The 18,653-nt window shown below is 42.8% G+C and overlaps 1 protein-coding gene and 1 pseudogene across 5 annotated transcripts in view; one reads left to right on the top strand and one right to left on the bottom strand.

The window, feature by feature from the left end:
• EDRF1 (erythroid differentiation regulatory factor 1) overlaps positions 1 to 1,671 on the bottom strand; it is a 73,540-nt gene extending 71,869 nt beyond the window's left edge. For all 5 annotated transcript variants that reach the window (XR_008378828.1, XR_008378830.1, XR_008378829.1 and 2 more), the window contains exons 1-2: positions 1,460 to 1,671; positions 17 to 225 (exon numbers count right to left, since the gene is read on the bottom strand). Coding sequence is in view for 2 of the 5 variants with exons in the window: in XM_053584206.1 (XP_053440181.1) it covers positions 17 to 225; positions 1,460 to 1,567 (317 nt within the window). In the remaining 3 variants the exon portion in view is untranslated. The remainder of the gene's footprint in view (positions 1 to 16; positions 226 to 1,459) is intronic.
• A 491-nt stretch (positions 1,672 to 2,162) lies between these two features.
• On the top strand, positions 2,163 to 18,259 carry LOC128581148 (uncharacterized; annotated as a pseudogene).
• Positions 18,260 to 18,653: the final 394 nt, after the last annotated feature.

Here is an 18,653-nt window from a genome sequence, read left to right as displayed (position 1 = left end):
AATAATTAATATTTACCTTGAAAATGGCTTGCTTCTCTTACTGTTGCCAAGAATGGTAGTTCCTGCTGGCCCTAATTTGGCACTCTCTCGTAACCAGTTGGCAGGTGGGAGTTTCAAGTCTGTCTTCTCTTCAAGGCGTGCAAATGCTGTTCGTGGAGGAGCAGAAGAGTATTTCACCACAGCTCGGCTCTTCACTTCACTGCCTCCAAGAAATAAAGCTGATCCCTAATTAACATATTGAATGAAAAGTTAATGAACACCACTACTAGACTGAAAATCTCCCCGTTGTAAAAAGCAAACAAGAGCCCACCACGCCAGGCTTCACAAGGAACATATGCTGTATATTACTAATAACATTAATAAATTTGAGCATAAATTGTCACTTTGCTTAGCAGTTTTTCACATAACTTCAAAGAAAAAAGATGAGTCAAGGAGCATGACGATTGTAGTCATCAGTTAGGAAACAGGCCAACCATTCTGCCTTTTTATTCAACTTATATAAATGAAGTGGAGAAGCAGAAACCAAAGAGACTCAACAGTATCATGCTAACTAGTAAAATAAATAATAAAAACCTCCGTTCAGTGAGTATTTTAATTTCAATAACATCATTTACAAAAGTCTGGTAAGGTATCTGGGACTTACTTATTTTTAAGTGAATGCTCAGTAATTGATTAATCAGTTCATTACACAAATATTCTGCACCTCTAACTTCACAAAGGCACGGGGTGGGAGGAATTCCTCACAGCCCGCACTTGCATACCCGCAAGGCAAATTCTGTGTCTGAGTTCAATATTCATATCTCTCACAAAGTCCCTTTTCTTTTCTCTTCTTTCTTTCTTTTTTTTTTAAGAGACAGAGTGTTACTTTATCGCCCTCGGCAGAGTGCCATGGCGTCACAGCCCACAGCAACCTCCAACTCCTGAGCTTAGTCGATTCTCTTGCCTCAGTCTCCCAAGTAGCTGGGACCACAGGCGCCTGCCACAATGCCTGGCTATTTCTTTTTGTTGTTGCAGTTTGGCTGAGGCCGGGTTTGAACTCGCCACCCTCGGTATATGGGGCCGGCGCCCTACCCACTGAGCCACAGGCGCCGCCCCACAAAGTCCCTTTTCGACCTGGCAAACATTTTGCACATTTCAAGTATGCACTTGGAGAGGACTGCACCCTCTCTCTTCCCTCCAGCTTTGCCTGGAACCACATATTTACACGTACCCTCCTTGAAAGCACAGATCTTGTCTAACTCACCTGTCGGTTAGAAGGACTGCTTTTGGTACGAATGACTTGCAAGTCAATACTAGAATACCTATAGACAAGCACATGGACTTCCACTCCCTGTTTGGGGGGTGCCAGGGAGGTGTGGAGAAGGCGCCAGAACCTTCTGGGAATCGCGACATTCCTCCTCGGTGGAACGGGCCCGCAGCTCCCAGAGCCCTGGCAGGTCCCGCCCCGCGGAGGGCTCACCTGTGCAGAAGGTTCCTCGGACTCTCCCTGGAACAGGAGGCTGAGCCCTCCCCGAGCAGCGGCCCCGGCCGGCGGAGACTCAGCTCCGGCCTCCTTGGGGTCCCCCATCACTTCGGTCCAGGGCAGGAGAGAAGAAGCCAGACCTATGAAGCCGCGACAGCAACCCAGGCCCAGGGGCGCTGCAACACTACCCAGCAAGCCCTAAAAGCTCCCCGCGCACAGCACTTCCGGCCTCTGACAGGAAAAGGTTGACGTGCCGCACGATTAAATCTCGCGACGTTTGTCCACAGGCCCAAACCCCGCCTCCTACTGTGGGTGCCGCCTTCTTGGAGGGGGCGGAGCTGTAGTGCGTCTGCGCCTGCGCCTGTCAGAGCGTCTTCCGGAGACCACTTCTCGCGGTACCTGGTCCCAGGCTCCACCCACTTCGCACGGCTAGTCTTTGTTGGCACATACATAGTTCTTGGGATTCGGGCTTGGGGCTGAAAGACAAACTTGGAGTGAGGATGTTGCTGTTTGCGTCATGCGACGCCTTGGTCACACGAATTTATGAAGGATAAGGATGGGTGCTCCTCCTTTACCAGCCTCCGGTGGCCCCTCGTTTTACCAGCTGGCACTCTGAGGCCCGGAGGGGAAAGGCGTGCCCAACTGAGGGGCAGCCCCGGGTCTCTGACCCGGCGGCCTGTCCCTGCATCACAGTGCCCGCATGCACCCCAGTCCTGAGTGCGGGGCGCTGGGCCTTTGCGGGGAGGGGCCCCCGCGTGTGGAGAATCAGCGGATTTCCCAGCGGGCAGCACCTTCCTCCCGGAGCACCCGCCCCCGGCCCCCGGGATCTAGCACAGCGCATTCCACGTGGTCCCGGGCTTCTCAGACGTTAGCGAGCGTGAGACACACCTGGGGGCCTTGTCCACCTGCAGGTTGTGCTACTGTAGGTCTGGGATGGGCCTGAGTCTCACAAGCTCCAGGGAGGTGATGCCGGTGTTCTGCGTACAAGGAGCTAGAGAAACAGCCAGGACCGTTTAAAACCTTTGAAGGTTTGGTCTCTGCTCTCACCTTCAGACTTCGCACCCGATGTCATAGCGAACAACTAAACGCAGCCACATTTCTCATAATTATTTGTGTGTGTTACAAGTTTTTATTTTGTTTTGCAATAAGGTATGGAAAGTTTTTTTAAAAACTTAATTTTGCCTTTGCAGTTGTTCGGCTGTCTCAATTTGTAATTTACATTTGGCTCTGATCAATCAATACTGAGTTCATGCTGTGATTATGAACAAGCTCAATTTATGAATTGTTTTAAATTTAACATTTTTATGAATTAAATTTAGCAATGAATTTGATATAGCGTATTTTATAGACATTTACTTCAACATGTATTGATTTTGGTCATTTTTGTTTTACAATAAATTATTTTTGTGTTTTACAAGTTGTTATAGTAAAAAGTTGAGCACAATTTATAGCACTAGGAGGATGGTTAAATCCCTTGTTGGTACATAATAAAGAAACTGCAAATGTTACCTTGTTTTTCAAGAATATTTAAAAATTTTTAAATTGTATACCATTTGTTAAATGATCAATAAGATATTAAAAAGCCAGTGTGCAGTATGATCCTAATTTTATTTATTTATTTATTTATTTGAGACTGAGTCTCCCTTTTGTCGCCCTCCATGGAATGCAGTAGCATCACAGCAACCTCAAACTCTTGGGCTTAAGTGATTCTCTTGCCTCAGTCTCTCAGGTAGCTGGGACTAAGGTGCCCCCACAACCCCGGCTACTTTTTGTTGCAGTCGTCCTGGTCCGGTGTGGGTTCAAACTCGCCAGCCTCAGTGTCTGTGGCTGGTGCTGTAACCACTGTGCTACGGGTACTGAGCCCTGTGATCCTAATTTTAAAAACATTTTTATTACTTTGTCTATGTCCACAAAAGCACAAAAACAGATCTCTGAAAGGTAGGATGAAGTGATTTGAAATTTATTCCTTTAAGTTTTCTTTATTTTGATATTTTTCTTTCTGTTTCCCTATTATAACAAAATAATTTTTATTAATCTTTTATACATATGTAATTTATTGCTGATAATCTTTAAATTCTGTTTTATTGTATAATTCTACCTTTGTAAGGATTTCCTGAGGTAGTAGTCATTCTTTTCTGAAGACTCACATATTTAGTGTGCTTCTTCAGAGGGAAGTGCCTGGCCCCTGTTGATGCTTAGTGGGAAAATGTGCTGGAAACAGCCTGTAAAAAGGCAGAGAAGAATGAAAAAGAACCAGGAACTTAGTACAGAAAAAGACAGTTCAGCAGGATCATGGCGCCTAGGCTGTCAGGCTGAGGGGACCAGGGGACAGTGGAGGCTGCTCGTGGAGGGAAACCTGTGCAGGAGCTGGGTCCCCAACAGCCCCCAGCAGCCATCCATGGGATTAGGACTAGAGAGTTGTAATTGAGTTTGTAAAGGAGGGTGATCTCTGAGGCCAGGAGAAACAGGGCACATGTGGGTTTCATAAAGTTTATATCAATATATTCCTCTAGCTCTAAGGGCTTATTAATTTTTATTTTTCCCTATTCAAACATTTTATATGCTGGTGGGTTTTTTAAAATTATCATTGTTTCTAATGTGATTGAAATGTATTGTGGAAAAACATGGGTCATTACTTACAGAATTTCAAATTTTAGGACATATTTATGTTCATTTTTATATTGTACCTTGCCTGTCCCTGCCTCCTCTCCGCCCCCCTCAAAACCCCTCCTCAGGATGTACTGTGGCCTGCTCTGTTCAGTCACTACAGTAATCCTGGGCCTCGTAACTAGTAAGTGCTCTCAAACGTTTACCTGCCTCCCCAGTGCTTGATGCTCTGGCTACTAAGAAATATTTGTTGAATGAATGAATAAACAGCATGCTCCTTGTTACATAGCCCCACATTTGCTGGGGCTTTTTTTTTGGCCTGGAATACCTTCTTTTCCTCACCTGGTTGATTCCCACCCACCCCTTGAGATTCGTCTATAATAAGACTCTCCTGACACCACCTCTCTGCTTCCCCTCAGAATCCCTTTCTTTGTTCCGATCCTTATGTCACTTTGTCCTGCACTTGTTACGTTATAGAAAAATTACCTGTTTGTCTCTGCTGACTTCACCAACTGTGAGCTTTTTAAAAGCTGTTGTCCTGTCTGATCACCAGCACCAGGCACAGAACTGTTTCAGCCCTTAGGGAACGGAGGGAACATGACTAGGGCTGACAGGCTTTTAAAATGCTCATCAAAATTTTGAGACATTAAAAACAATATTGGGGCTCAGAGCCTGTTACTCAGTGGTTAGGGTGACAGCCACATGCACCAGGGCTGGTGGGTTCAAACCTGGCCCACGCCTGCTAAACAATGACGACTGCAACTAAAAAAATAGCTGAGGATTGTGGTGGACGCCTGTAGTCCCAGCTACTTGAGAGGCTGAGGCAAGAGGATCGCTTAAGCCCATGAGTTTGAGGTTGCCACGGCACTCTACCGAGGGTGACATAAGTGAGACAGTCTCAACATAAATAAATAAATAAAAATAAAAAATAAAAACAATGTTGGCTCTAAACTATTTTTTCATCTGCAGAATCAAAGCTAAAAATGTTTAATGAAGTAGCTCCGAAAGATTGCAGCATCAATGTCATTAATTATTGAAGTTGGTATTGACATATAGTTTGTTCCATTCTAAAACAATTTGTAGATCAGACTTAGTTTGCAAAATCCAGCATATACATACATGATGATGTAAGAGAAAACCAGGCATTTGCAACTTTAGGTACTTGCAGCATGCAGAATTTTCCAAAGCAAAACTAGAAATCCTTTCAAAAACATTGACAGTAAGGCAATTGCATGTAAGGCAGATGTGGTTGGGGGTGCTTCCTACGGCCCTCATAGTTTCTAGTCAGCTTGGTTTGACTCTAAATTTTAGAGTCTAAAATTAGGTGAGGTCTAGGTTTTAGAGGCTAATACCCCCTAAGCCCAGGAACTATTTAGGGACTGTTTGCTCTTCAGTTTGCCACAGCCCCCTCCATGGCCTAGTACCTAACCAGCCTCCTTCATTTACTTTGCTTGGAAGGTTCTGAATTTCTAACTCCTGATCCTGGACCCTTAGAGCTGAAAGAGAGATTTGAGATAATCTGAGCCAAATGCTTCCCTCTTTAGACAAGAGCAGTGCAGTCCAGAAAAGAGAATAGGATGGACTTGTTGAACATCACGCTAAGCTAGTTAGTAGCAAAGCCAGAACTAGTAACCAGGTTTCCTCTTCAGGTAGCCTTCTAAAACATCAAATTGCAGGCATAAGCCAATGGAAGTGTCATTTGTTTTACAACTGCCTGTTAGGAGAACAGCTCCTCCAGCCACCTCCGGATTCTAAGACACGACTTCTGGGGGCCTGTTGAGGAGTCTATATTTTTAGTGAGATTTCTAGATTCTAATGACCTTGGCATATAGACCACATCTTAGGACAGTGGCCTCCAAAGACAATCCCCTGGGATGCAGGAAGACTATCCTTTTTTAATTTGCCAATTAAGGGAAACATTAGGTTTTGCTAATACTTTTTTTTTATTATTGTTGTTGGGGATTCATCGAGGGTGCAGAGAACCAGGTTACACTGCTTGCATTTGTTAGGTATATTCCCTCTTATAATTGTGTCCCACCCCCAAGAGGTGTGTCACACACCATGACTCTCCACCCCCTCCTTCCCTCTCTGCTCCCCCATTCCCCCACCCCCTGCCAAGTACTAGCATCAGTTGTCCTCATATCAGAATTGAGTACATTGGATTCTTGCTTCTCCATTCTTGTGATACTTTACTAAGAAGAATGTGTTTCAACTCCATCAATCAGATTAATACAAAAGATGGAAAGTCACCATCCTTTTTGTGGCTGAATAGTATTCCATGGTATATATATGCCACAGCTTATTAATACATTCCTGGGTTGGTGGGTATTTAGGTTGTTTCCACAATTTGGCAATTGTAAATTGAGCAGCAATGAACAGTCTAGTGCAAATGTCCTTAGGATAAAATGATTTTTTTCTTCTGGGTTTTGCAGGATCAAATGGGAGGTCTAGTTTGAGTTCTTTGAAGATTCTCCATACTTCCTTCCAAAACAGTTGTATTAGTTTGAAGTTCCACCAGCAGTGTAAAAGTGTTCCCTTCTCTCCACATCCATGCCAGCATCTGCAGTTTTGAGATTCTGTGATGTGGGCCATTCTCATTGGGGTTAGGTAATATCTTAGGGTCATTTGATTTGCATTTCTCTAATAATTAAGGATGATGAGCATTTTTTCATGTATGTTAGCCATTTGTCTGTCTTCTTTAGAGAAAGTTCAATTCATCTCTTTTGCCCAGGGATATAAGGGATTGTTGGCTCTTTTTATGTTGCTTAATTTGAATTCTTTGTGGAACCTAGTTGTCAAGCTTTTGTCCGATTGATAATATGCAAATATCTTTTCCCAATCTGATGGTTACCTATTTGCTTTGGTTGTTGTCTCCTTAGCTATACAGAAGCTTTTCAATTTAATTAAGTTCCACTTGTTTATTTTTGTTGTTGTTGCAGTTGCCACTGAAGTCTTCTTCATGCAGTCTTTCCCCAGACCGATACCTTCAAGTGTTTTCCCAACTCATTCTTTGAGGACTTTTATTGTTTCATGCTTTAGATTTAGATCTTTTATCCATCTTGAATCAATTTTAGTGAGTTGAGAAAGGTGTGGGTTCTGTTTCAGTCTTTTACATGTGGTTATCCAGTTCTCCCAGCACCATTTGTTGAATAGGGATTCTTTCCCCCAGTCTTTGTTCTTGTTTGGTTTATCAAGGATCAAGTGGCTGTAAGAGGTTAGTTTCATCCCATGGTTTTCTATTCAGTTCTAGATGTCTATGTCTCTTTTTTTGTGCCAGTACCATGCTGTTTTGATCACTATGGCCTTGTAGTATAGCCTAAAGTCTGGTAGGGTGATGCCCCAGCTTTATTTTTATTACTAAGAAGCCTTAGCTATATGGGTGTTTTTTCTGGTTCCATACAAAATGAAGAATTATTTTTTCCTAATCTTGAAAGTATGATGTTGGTGGTTTTACCAGTACTTAATCTGCGGATTGACACAGATGCCCTTTGTTGGGTTACAGTAAACTGGTCAAGTAGGATTGGGTTATGCAGATAAAACAGAAGATCTCCAAATATTTATAGCCAAAGAAAATACCGGACACCAAATTAAACACGCATTTCAGATAAACAGTGAAAAATATTATAGGGTGAGAATATCCCAGATATTTAGGGTGTGTTGCACGCTACATTTGGGACATACTTGTACTCATCCAGGACCCAGGCGGATAAAGCAGACTTAGTCTGGAGCGTTGCCAGTTGAAGTAACAGGGACAAAAAGAGATTAGGAACTGCAAACCAGCTCCTACAGCTTCTGATCAGAGGTGACAAACATCACTGTCACTTGTCTTTTTATTTTATTTTTTTGCCAAATGAGTCACATGGCCAAACTTAGCACCCATGACAGGGGTGGGAGGCAGGGACAACAAATGCATCCCCGAGCAAGGACTTTGGTTATCTGTGACCGTTTTGCAGTCTGCCACAAGCATAGTAGCGTGGCTTTGATAGGCTATTAGATGCCACTCAAAAGGTTAAATCTGGAGAAACATGAAGCCTTTGGGAGACTCTCTTCAGAGTTTTTTATGCTCTGAGGGGTGTTTCAGTTCATTGTGTGTCACTGTAACAGAATACCTGAGTCTGGGAAATTCATAAAGAAAAGAGATTTATACAACTCACAGTTCTGTGGATTGGGAAGTTCAAGGGCATGGCCCCAGCCTCTGGTGAGGGCTTTTGTGCTATCTCCTAACATGGTAGAGAAGCTCAAAGGGGAAGTGGACACATGGGAAGAGAGGTAAAACCTGAGGGGTGTCCTGGCCTATTATACAACTCACTCTCATGGGAACACAGAACTAATCCAGTGCCACCAGAGTAAGACAAGCCACAATTCAGGCAGAGCCTTCTGACCCAAACACCTCACATTAGACCCCATCTCCCAATACCACCTCCTGGGAGACCAAATTGCAATGAGTTTTGGTCTCAAAAGGGACAATTAACCAATTTCCACAGCATCGCCAGGAGTGACCTTGAAAATCTCGTGCCACCTAGAGATTGCAAGTCATCCAGGACAAAGCACTCAGAAGGGCTGTCAAGCTGAAAAATGAGTTACTGTATTTTCTCTTCCAAAAAGCGTTCCCCATTTTCTCATCTTTTCTGTGATGACAAGTAGGTGTCATTAGGATGCTACTTAGCAGAAAGTTTCACAAAAACAAACAGACTTAATCTGTTCCTTCAAGATAAAAGTGATGTTTTAACAATGAGTGAGAAAGTCTTTGGTTTTCCAAAGGATATTAACTTATGGCAGGAGCATTTTTGAAAATAGATGTTTGGAAATCTTTCCAACATTATGTGATTTTTGTTTCTAAAAATGATGTAAATATATTGCTTATAAAAATTCATATCTGCACACTTCACTAGAAACTGAGATTCCTAACCTCTTTTAGAAATCTTCCAAATGGACAGTTTGAGTTGTAAATATGTACATTGGGGAACTCTTTCAGACGACAGTGGTCCAGATGAGGCCTACTCAAGGGGATGCCAAGGGAAGAGAGCCAGCAGAGATCGTACAGGCAGCAAGCCTCATGTGCTCCTCAGCCACACTCTCAGGGTTTTCGAAAAATCTGTCCATGCTTAATTGTTTTCTTTTCTACTACTGGTTGGCCTACTCAGAACGCCCAGACTGATCTCTTTGTCAGCTGCCAACTGATTTGTCTACCCCAAGAATATGCCTGCAAGATTCACTATTCCCAGGCTGCCAGCAGGTTCTCCCTTCCTCCTATCTGTCCTTCGTCCTGTTTTTAATTTTGTTCCACGACAATGGTCTATTGACCTTTCTTCCTCTTGCACAAGTCAACAAACTGCACGTGAACAAATGAGTTATTCCTTGACACCATTTAACTGGTATGTAAAAAAAAGACTAAAAGGCTTCAAAGATGGAAATTTAACTCCCCAAATTTCAGTTAAAACCTTTGCCGTGGATACAGTTGAAACAAGCAGTTTGATTTGGTAAGCCCCAAGACCATGCAATTTTTCCAAATAGAATTATTTACCTTTTAAGATATTTTAAGTGATGACAGCCATTAAAACCATGATTTAAAATAAATATACTTTGAAAGGAGACTTCAAACTGTTACATCACAAAGTTTCAAACAACATTCTTTCAAAAAACAAAACCTATTTAATTACTATTCTGTTTTTTTAGAGACTATTAATGATAACAGAACAGAGTCTGTGGTCAATAAATGAAAACGTAATTTGTTTTATAATTAAGCTTTCTTTTATTTTTGTGTTTTTATTTCAACATATTAGTGCTGGTATATCATTTATATATAAATAAATACAGAGGGTGCCAAAAATGCATACACATTTTAAGAAAGGAAAACATAGTATTAAAATTGTAATACTCAAATCACATTCGACTTCTGCAATTACAAAAGGTGTTCAAATATGACTTGCATTCATCTTTTATTATTGGTATATATCGAGGATTATAATTTTAATATTGCTTTTTCCTTTCTTGTGTGTACATTTTTTGGTACCCTCTGTATACATCACATTGAGGTTGCATGTTCACAAATTTAAAAACAACTTTTTAAAAAATTTGTTTTGAGGGCGGCGCCTGTGGCTCAGTGAGCAGGGCACCGGCCCCATATACCAAGGGTGGCGGGTTCAAACCCAGCCCCGGCCAAACTGCAACAAAAAAATAGCCGGGCGTTGTGGCAGGCGCCTGTAGTTCCAGCTACTCGGGAGGCTGAGGCAGGAGAATCGCCTAAGTCCAGGAGTTGGAGGTTGCTGTGAGCTGTGTGACACCACGGCACTCTACCGAGGGCAGTAAAGTGAAACTCTGTCTCTACAAAAAAAAAAAAAAAAAAAAAAATTTGTTTTGAGGCTTGGTGCCCAAAGCATAGTGGTTACGGCTCCAAACACATACACCAAGGCTGGTGGGTTCAAGCCCTACTTGGGCCAGCTAAACAACAATGACAACTGCAACCAAAAAATAGCCCGGTGTTGTGGCAGGCACCTGTAGTCCTAGCTCTTTGGGAGGCTAAGGCAAGAGAATTGCTTAATCCCAAGAATTGGAGGTTGCTGTGAGCTGTGACGCCACAGCACTCTACCGAGGGCAACATAGTGAGACTCTGTCTCAAAAAAAAAAAAAAAAGATTGTTTTGAGAGATGGGGTCTCACTCTGTTGCCCAGGCTGGCCTGAAACTCATGATCTCAAGTTATCCTCCTGCCTCAGCCTCCCAAATACCTGAGAGTACAGGTGCACGCCATCTTGCCCAGCCAGAAATGTTCTTAATAATGATGAATGATAAAAAAAAAAAAGACCACTGATTTTGTAAAAACTATTTTAGAAGCCAAAACCCAAATGCTAATAACCCTTTAAGAACAATTAGCAAGTTAATGACCTATATCTTATCGTACACCTTAATTTGACAAGAGTACAAAAATGTTAACGTATAAAACAACGCAGAATGTAGGAACAAAAAGGGGCAGCTTCCCCCTCTACCCTCTGAAGGTTTCTTGAAGTGATAAAAGGCAGATCTACAGGGGCCAAGGCATACTCAATTTATTTTACCATGCATAGCTCAGGGGAATCGTGGGAGAACTATGACCCAATAACCCAATGAGGTCCAGATGCAAATATACCCCTTTCCTAGAAGGGAAGGGGGAGATGGAATGTGTGGAAATAAACTACAAGCATTCCTCTGAGCTCTGGGGAAGGTGTGGGGAATGGGAGGGCAGAACTTCACCAGGATCAAAGGTTGTCAATTACTCAGGTAGAGCCTCCCAGGTGGTCTCTTGGAGCTGCCCTTAAGGGACTAGATGGGAAGTGTGTCAGCACATAGTGACAAGGCCATCTTGTCTCTCCTGGTTTAATGAGATTCCCAGGAAGGAGGTCTTCAACACCTGCATTTTCTTTCTTTATTTTTTTGGCAAGAAGCTCTCTAGCTAGATGAGATTCTAGAGAGTGAGTCCCTCCAGGTGCTTGTGGAAAGAGGATCAGAGCAACAGGGAGGATAGGGAGGTGACAAGAGAGCATGGTTCCAAGGCTTATTTCTGAGGCCTGAGGCGCTCAGCATGCCAAGCACCACATTTTTGGGAATTGCTTTCTGCACCCCCAACAAACCCTTGATATTCGATTTTTCAATGAAATAGCAAGACACTCTTGGTCATGGTTATGTGATACCTCATTGAATTATTAACTGATGAGTAATTTCTGTTCTGGAGATTGAAAGCATTTAGGCAGAGCATTTGAAACTATTTGGAAACTATCTCCACTGCACTGGAAGGAGTCTATTTTCAAGATGACTGATAAATTAAAATCCTTTTGTAAGCCCTTGGTATTGACTTTCAGAATATAATGCAAGTAATTGTAAAGTGTTCTGTCTCTGCTAGCTATCACTTTGTAGCAGAAATGTTCTTAGAGTCTTTGTGAGTTGTATCTTTTCAAGCTGATTCACACCCTAAATGAATCTTAGGAACAGTTTCAAGTCACTAACCAGCTAATCAGGAGTGTTGGTGGCTGAGGCCCAAGAGGTTATTGGTGCTGTCACTGCCCCTTAGCTAAGGTGAGAAGGGAGACTTCTCAGATGAACCTTCCCATCAATCTCACAGTCAGAGACTGCCTGTGGGTCCCCTCTGCCTTTCCAGTGAAGGGCCTGGCCTTTGCAAACCCTAATGAATCCTTTTGCTATTAAACATTTATAAAGAAGCTTCCAATGGGAGAACAAAACAAAAGCATCGCTTAGTGCAAAAGCATCAAGTGTAAAGCCACCGACTGGACCTTTTTACTAAACATTTCTATAACATTTGTCTTTCCCTGAGGCATTGAAGAGATGGATATATTTTACTTTCTCAGTATCATTCAGTCACGAGGCACCCGGCGATAGAATCCATTGCTGTGAACGCTGGGGAGGACAGTAACTACTGGATGAACGGCGGGTGTTATCCACATACGACAATTTTTTTACATATTTATTTACATGTTTTTTTCTCTCTAGGAAATGGAGCCAGAATCCACAGATGTCATTATCCATCTGCACACTTTGTTTACTACCCAGAAGGCAAGAATATTGCATTTTAAAAGTGTCTGGACTTTTGTTCATTCTTATCACACATGACTGGGGAAGCTCTGACCATTCCTGTTTACCCTGAGTGAGAATCTGCGTCAAAGCCCTGCTGCCTGGAGAGCTTTAAAATTCTGGTACAAAAGGCATTTTATAAGCACAAAGTGGAAAAGCATCATTTATATTCATTTGCTGCGGTGGCATTTCTCCCTGGAATCTTCTCTTGTATGTCAACATTGGGTAAAAGGACTGGCCTCATCTACATTACAAATACTCTTTTACGGGTCTGGAGGTGGGAAGGAGACAGCAGCACAAGAGTGGAAAAACAAACTGGAGCTCTCCGGTCCCAGGGCTTGTTTATCCATAAAACTGTTCGGACATAATTGGTGTGAGTATTTTGATTTGTTTTGGAAAAACCCATGTATGAAATTAATCCCGTTCCTTGAGCATGGTGGCCGCAGTGAATGTTTTTAAATCTGATCTCAGTGACCTATGGGAGAGTCAGCTGTAGGGAGAACTCTCTGAGGGTCACTAGAAGGCAAATGTTCTGGGCAGAGGGTGGTCTGCTCCGGCCTCCACTGCCAGAGGAAGGCCCCCAGAGTGGAGAAGTTTCCACTAAGATGGCTTCTGTCATGTGTGAGCAGCTCTTTCACAGGGTGGGGGGGCCTGTTTGGTGTGATTTAAGAGGTACCAAGGGCATTTCTGTCCCGAGAGATCTGTATGTTCCTTATCATAGCCCTGTGCGAGGGTTTGCTGGCTGGGTTAGCTGAGGTAGAGGCCAGCTCTGAGTGGCTCCCATTCCCATCTGGGAAGGTCCTAGGACGTAGGTCACTACCAAGAGGCAGAGCCTGCAATGACAGGAGTGCAGGGTCCATTCAAATGCTTAGAGGGCAGCACAGCTGCCACAGGGAGGGGTGGTGCCCAAAGGGGAAGAAGACGCTTATCCCAGGCCCCTTCCCTCATATCTCTGCCTGGGACCTCCTCAGTCTCAAATCAGCTGTTGCTTTTCCTTCTCTTTGTCTTCCTCAAATCTTTTCATCCCTCAAAATTTCCAACGCAAACCCAAGTAGAGAGAACAGTAAAACAAATCCCCTTGTTCCCATCGCCATCATCCACCTCCAGCAATCAGTAACACATCAGCCATCCACGTCCATCTACCCCACCTCCCTGCCTGCTCCAGATGATTAGTGAAATTAGCTCATCTTTAAGTATATTTAATTTAATCCTCTCTGTTGTTTTTTTTCTGGCCATGTTCTTCTGCCTGTCAATCCTTGTCTTAAGTCAGGCAGTCTGCTGGGTTGGCTAGGAAAAGGCAACGTCTCTCGAGAGAAAGCCCTAAGCAGTTGGAGAGAAATGTTGGGACTGACCAAATAAGAACACTTAATTTAATTCAGTTCAACACTTCCTTTTCAGCGGTGCTGCATTCAAAGCATTAGCATGATGTGACTCCTGGCCTGTTCCGGGGTCTGCGCTCTGGCTCTGGGTAGTGGATAGGGCTGTGGCACACGCTTACTCAGGAAAGGCAGAAGGTGATCACAGACAAAGGAAAGGTACAGGTGTGATGGTGGTTGGAAAATGGGTAAGTGCACTGGGCAGAGAAGGCGACAGCGGGAGAGGATCAGAGCTGTGGAACACGATGGAAAACACTGAAGTGAGGAGGTGGGAACGGCAGTGGGGCCAGGAGAGGCGTCTAGCTGGAGGGAACACATGGGGCAGTGGAAGGAGGCGGGCAGTTAGGCTCTCTAATTAGCCCTTGGGTTCTTTCTAGCTTAGTAACTAGACAATTCTTATCTCTAAATAAGGAAAAACAAAACTGATTTCTAGAAGCATCATTATTAAAAACAAACAATTAAAAACTCCAGACCACAATTAAGAAACTGAAGAAATCAAGTGGGAGCTCAATGGAAATTAGACAGCAGAAGTTATTTAGAAAACCTCAGGTAGCTGCCTAAAATCCACTGGGCTCTGGGTGCACCAAACCTATAAATCAAGCTTGTCAGTGACTCTTGCTATATAAAATGTAACTTAAGCCACAGTCCCTTTCCACCGTGCTGTGAAAATATCTACTGTTGTTGCCTCTGCCAGCAAAGCAAACACATGGGGAGAAACTTCCCAGCACTGCTTCCTTGTGAGAGACGACAAAGGAGGTGACGTTTTCAGCAAAATGTTCACATCTATGCACAAAACAAGAGTAACTGGATTTTTCTAAAAGAATAAAGTTTTCATTATGAATGTGAACACATTTACAAAGAAAAATCAAACTGTATCAAAATGTGAAAAGGCAAGAAAATCCATTGTCCCATTCCCCAAAGAACATAATATTTAATATTTAGGAGTCATATGATGATTTTGGAACATGTTTTCAGCAGGAAATGATTTCACTAGTTCACCCCTGCTCTCCACGTTCCCTACCCCCTAATTCATGATGCTTATCAATCGTTTGAGCGATCCCACTTCCATCTCTGATGACTTTAAGAATAAATTCTTCTTTGAACTCAGATTTCAGAAGGGGTACAGGGAATCACCTCAGTATCAAGCAAGGATAGGAAGTTTCTTCTCAGATGTGTGAAATGAACCCTGTGCTAACATTTACAGGGCCTGGAGCTAACTACAAATGGAGACCTATGTTTAAATACTTCCAGTTTTTATAGGTTAAGCTAATTATTATTATTACCCTGTTTCCCTGGAAATAAGACATCCTCCGAAAATAAGACCTACTTACAGGAAAGATAGGATGTCCCCTGAAAATAAGACCTAGCACATTTTTGGGAGCACACCTTAAAATAAGACACTGTCTTATTTTCGGGGAAACAGGGTATTATTATTATTATTATCATTATTGAGACAGAGTCTCACTTTCTTGCCCTTGGCAGAGTGCGGCGGCATCACAGCTCACCAACTTCAAATTCCTGGCCTCAAGTGATTCTCTTGCATCAGCCTTCCAAGTAGCTGCTGAGACTACAGGCACCCGCCACAGCACTTGGCTATTTTTAGAGATGGGGGTCTCACTGTTGCTCAGGCTGGTCTCTAATTCCTGAGCTCAAGCCATTTGCCTGCCTTGTCCTTCCAGAGTGCTAAGATTACAGGCATGAACCACCGCGCCCAGCCCTGTTAAGCTAATTGTTAAATGAAATCTGTTCCATCCTCCTTCCTTAATAAATACCTTCATAACAGCCACCCCATAGAAACAATTCAATAACTTACATTCTATTCCTACCTTTATAAGCCCTTCAGCCACCAGTCAGGCTGGAGTGTGCATGCCAAGTCCTCTGGGGGGCAGGCCCCTGGCATGGGCTTGGAGCCCTCAGGGCAGGGTCACTGGAGCTTCACACTGTGAGTGTAGTGGGGGCTCAGAGGAGGACTAGAGGGGAGCCTTGTCCTCATAGGGCCCGAGGCAGGCACTTCCCTGCCTCTGGTCTGAGCGAATCATTCCAAATTTCCTACATGTAGGTCATGTGCTGGCACTGGGAGCACAGAGGTGAGTAAAAACAGCCTAGCAGGGGCATGCAGAAACTTTCAAAGACATGTCCCCAGAATGTAAATCTGCAACTCTGAATTGACCAATCAGGAAAGTCAGGAGGAGGTAACTAGGCAGAAAAGGAGAAAGAGAATTCTGGGCATTGAGAAAAACATGTGCTACAGCAGAGAGCACACCAGATGTGGCCCCAAGAGGTAAAGGTGAGGCCAGGTCGAAGCCGCCAGAAGCTCAGGTGTGTAGAGGGTTGAACAATCAGGGGGGCCCAGATCAGGAGGGCCCTCCATGACCTTGCTAAGAAATTGAGGTCTGTCTGCAGCAAAAGACTTTCAGCCAAGAATTGCATGATCAGGGTCAGTGAGGCTAGACCAGACTGCTGAGTCCAGGCTAGATCTGCTTGTTCTTTGGAACAGTAGGGTAATGGAGGAGAGGGACTGAGCCTGACCGGCTCAGATGGCCTGACCGGAGATCAAAATGGCCAGGGTTTTGGAGACAAATTGAATTAGGAATGAGAGGGAAAGTAGGGGCCAGGCATACCTGGTTGGAGGACTTGGACGGATAAGCTGGGAACACTGAGAAACAATGAGGCTTGAGGGTTGCGGAGCTCATGCCCTGGATTTGGGAAATATAGGCCTGAGATGACTTTGGGACAACTAAGCTGGTAGCAGGTAGGTAGGTCAAGCTGTGGAAAGAGGTTGGGCTGCAGATTTAAAATGGGTAGGAGTCCTCTCGATGGACTTGGTGAGTAAAACCACAGGGTGATACCTGGTGACTTCCTGGCTCACCTGGCAGAAATCAGGTGACCCCCCCAACCCTTCCAATGCCCATGAGAACCTTAAAATAAAATCAGTCCAGCAGTGAACCAGAATGCTAAAGAAAAACCTTCTAGCAATCTTGCATATGACATTTGTCACTGTAAACATACTTGTCATACACCAATCCCTGCAAACATGGAGGATTATGGGTGAGTTGGTCCTCCTTGTACAGGTCTTTCTGTGCCTGTGACTTTAAATCAGATGCTTTTTATTTCACACCATTTTGTGGTGTGTATTTGTAAATATATCTTGCCAGCATATTTTATGCTTCAGTTAATTTAGTTGACATCCAATTTAGTTGACATATAAAAACAAAATCAATTTTCAGACAAAATACCCATAAAATAAGTGAAATGCTATAATAGGGTTCAAGAAATTAAAATGTAATATATTTAGGCTTTTATTCTAAAGCAATTCCATCTAGGATAGCAGATACTGTGGAGGTAATTTTTTATGAATTCCTGTCAATTATGTAATAATAAATGTTGCTACTATATATTCAGAAATTTATTGCTTGGAATAGTTTGTTGTGAAAAATAAATTTTTCGTTGGGGTTTTCTTTAAAATGTCAAAGAGCTTGCACATGAATACTTTTTGTATTGCTGTTAAGACTGTAATTAAGCTGTGACAATGATTATGACTTTGGAAGTAAACACTATCACATTTTCATTGGGTGAGTTCTTTTTTAATTAATGTTGAGTTATGTTCTGTTTATTATCCTGTTTGCTTATGTTTCCTGTCGTTTTCCAGTTGTCTGCTTGAATTCTGTTTTTTAATAGTGATTTAGCAATTGATAATGTGTATTGATTTCAGTTTTCTCTCTAATTTACATTTTTATCTCTTTGTATTTGGCTTAATCACTTTATTTTTATAAGCAGTTGTACAATTTGTTAGTTTAGCTAGATGATTAAATTTGGCTTCTAAAGAGAGTTTGTTTTAGAAAATGGTCCCTAAAGTAAATTAGTGTTTGGCATTTTCAACATGTCAAAGAGGCTGGTCTCTTAAAGATAACTAGAAATATAACTCTAAATTCTTTTTTTTTTTTATAACTCTAAATTCTTAAAAGCAGTTTTACGGTTTGACACTCTTGACTCTACAGAGCTAGATATTCCAGTAGGTGGTGCAAATCGACTCCATTTCAAATGGAAATGTAATTTAAAATTGTGATACAACTGTTTTCACTGTAAAAATAATACTGCAACATGTTTTCTCAACTGCAAAATTATTTTCCTCTCTTTCTAAAGGAAGCTCAATTTACCCTCTCTATCAGTGCTCATTTTTCTTATGTTTTATTTCACAGGTACCATTCTGATGATCATCGTTCTAGAAGTGAGAGGAGAAATGACAGCAGCTGAAAAACTGGGAGATCTGTTAAAAATTACGAATACAAAGAAAAACCGTGTGCTTCTGTTTCCATTCCATAATAACACACATACAATGTTAGTATCGGTGTTCTTCTAATAGTTTTTCATGCCCACTTGAATCAAATGCCATATTTTGTCTTTCATAAAAATTGGGGTTCTTCCACTTCTCGGGGTCTGATGCCTTCACACGAGCACATGTGCGTATGCAAGGACAGTCACTGCAGTGCGTTTTTATGATTACTTTTTTGCTTCCACCCCAGTAATGAGTGTGCAGGAGAAGCAGCAAAGCAGATGATGAAGAGCCGGGACTCTGGGCAGCCGGCCTGAGAGGCACCTTTCCTTCCCTGTGTCGCTGGTTCCTTTTTTACAAGAGACAGATCTCCAC

This window comes from Nycticebus coucang, chromosome 3 (genome assembly GCF_027406575.1).
Source record: "Nycticebus coucang isolate mNycCou1 chromosome 3, mNycCou1.pri, whole genome shotgun sequence".
In the NCBI taxonomy this organism is placed as follows: Eukaryota; Metazoa; Chordata; class Mammalia; order Primates; family Lorisidae; genus Nycticebus; species Nycticebus coucang.
The sequence above is the reverse complement of the archived record's forward strand: the minus strand, read 5'-3'. Positions and strand labels throughout refer to the sequence as shown.